Source organism: Echinops telfairi, unplaced genomic scaffold (assembly GCF_000313985.2).
Source record: "Echinops telfairi isolate 266 unplaced genomic scaffold, ASM31398v2 ScPeMD7_2291;HRSCAF=2852, whole genome shotgun sequence".
NCBI lineage: Eukaryota > Metazoa > Chordata > Mammalia > Afrosoricida > Tenrecidae > Echinops > Echinops telfairi.
The window spans coordinates 34,772,243-34,774,635 of NW_022106189.1; the positions used below are offsets into that span (position 1 = coordinate 34,772,243).

Sequence of the window (2,393 nt, forward strand, 5' to 3'; positions counted from 1 at the left end):
CTGCCCAAAGGGGTCGTGACCCACAGGTTAAGAACCACTGCTATAAATCAATGTCCAGCACGGGGGTCAGTAGCCAGACTCAACCTGTCTCTTTGTTGCTGCATTTCTCCCATATCCACTCAACAAGTGGATCCAGGTGGTCACCTAGCAAGGATATCAGCCTGCCCACAGGTTCCCTTTACCATTCAGTCCTAGAGAGGAGTTTTCTTCATGGTTCCAGATTTTTTCCCAGTTACTGGCACAAACCACTAGTTCAAAATTCCAAAACCCAAGAGTTCCTTTTTGCCTTCAACCTGTCAATCTAGACCCTGGGCAGGTCTCTTGGAACGCAAATATCCTGAGTACTCCAAAGCGCTGGGTGGGGCTAATCTTTTCAGAGCCTTCTTTGCACGCAGGTCCTAAACCCATCAGAACATCAAATTAATGGCTTGAGGCAAGTGGGTTTACAAGCTCCCTATTTTCATACTTCCCAAAATCATTTCTATATATCCTTATATAAACAGAGGAAATCAATGGAAACAAATTAGACTCAGATACTAAACTCAAATTTAAAAACAGTCAAGTTCAATCCTTATTCAACATATCTCCATCCTTACCTAAACTATTCTATTTATACAAAAATATGGGATTACGCCTCTGGCATCATTGTCTGAAGCTAGGACCAGGCCTTCTGTCAGCCATTTTGACCTCAGTGAGCCATTTTCTCTAACCAGCTTAGTCTCTGAGAAATTCAAGGGGCGATTTCTACCCCTGAGCTCAAAATATACATTAACCACATTCGTTTTTGCCATTTCACACAGGAAAAAACAAAGACTACAATCAAACTTAATCATCAAAATTTTAATGCCCCATATTCTTTCCAGTAAACAACCCAGTAAACTGCATGGACATATCTGACCTCTGGCTAGACAAAGAAGAAATCACTACCATGAGGCAGAAGTCAAATACACATCTACTCTCTGTCTTTATGATGTGTTTCTCTAGTACCCCACTCCCAAGGTACCGTAATGCGTTAGTCTGGGTGGACTAGAGAAACAAATACATGGACACTCTCATATGTATAGGAAAGAGCTTTATATACAAGAGCAGTTAAATATTGAGAAATCATCCAGGCCAGTCCAGATCAAGTCTCTAAGTTCAATCTTAGCCCATATGTCTGATACCAATCGATAAAGTCCTCTTCAGTCTTACAAAACACATGCAATGATGCAGAGTGCAGGAAGATCACAGGCCAGTCGGTGGGAAATCTTGTGTACCCACTGGCGTTGTAAGCATGTCAGCACTGGCAGGGGTCTCCACGTGGCTTCCCCAGGGAGTATAGAGAGTGTCTCCTGACTCCAAGGAGGAAATACAGGAATTCCCAGAATCCTCAGGGAAAGGTCATGCCCACACAGAGACCTCATTGGCTATATTTTGATTGATAGGCTAGACTCCACCCCTACACTCTTAATCCTCAAATTGATACCAGATAATGTAACTCCCACACCAGATATTCACAGATTGTTAACTGGAGAAAACAGCAGGGTCTGAGATTAAAGGTAGTGAGTGATCAAAGAGAAATTTAGACTTACCTGTACCTAATTTTTACTTGTTTCTAATTTTTATAAAGATAAGATATACATGTATTATTTGTGTAATTTGAATTTTTTTAAAGGAACTAACTAGTAATTGTATGGCAAGTATCTAAAACTATTAGATGATCTTTTCTGTTTTTAATTAATAAAACTAGTTGTCAATGAAAATAAATAAATAAAATTATCAGATGAAAACATAATTGTAAAATAAGGTGGTATGTAGACAACTTTCCTTTATGTAGGGAAGAAAGTAGGGTTATATGCATGTATCCTCAAATATGCATAAGCTATCTTTGCAAGGATTCCCCAGACTGACAACATGGACTGTCTTGGAAGAGGGGACATTGGTGATAGGTGAGGATGAAGGAAACCTTACTTTTGTGAACTGTTTTATGAAGTTGTAAACTCTTTGAACTTTTTATTCTATGTACACAAACTGATTCTTCTTTTTTACAGAAACTATGATTCACAAGTATGAATGTGTGCTTTCAGAATAGTCTAGAGATTTTCTGTGCTCAAGGTCTTCTGAAGTTCGGTCTCCGATTACGAACAAAGCCAACCTCTTCTTTTTAAAATCCCAGGATTCTGAAAACAAGGGTGATCATCCGAATGTGCAAATGTGCTCTGCTCCCTCCTCCGTGAGCCAGGACAACCAGGAGACCCTGAAACGGCTGTCGGAGGTCTGGCAAAAGGTGGCTGAGCAGGACGACCTCATCCAAGACCTGCGCAATAAGCTGGCCTGCAGTAATGCTTTGGTAAGTGTGGTCTTCCAGAACATTTTTCTGAGAGGGCCAAAATAAATGTGTCACCTAAATTAAT

The 2,393-nt window shown here is 40.3% G+C and overlaps 1 protein-coding gene across 1 annotated transcript in view; it reads left to right on the forward strand.

The window, feature by feature from the left end:
• PMFBP1 (polyamine modulated factor 1 binding protein 1) overlaps positions 1–2,393 on the forward strand; it is a 33,489-nt gene that overhangs the window by 7,603 nt on the left and 23,493 nt on the right. The window contains exon 3 of the mRNA XM_045293837.1: positions 2,156–2,329. Within this exon, the coding sequence (XP_045149772.1) occupies positions 2,156–2,329 (174 nt within the window). The remainder of the gene's footprint in view (positions 1–2,155; positions 2,330–2,393) is intronic.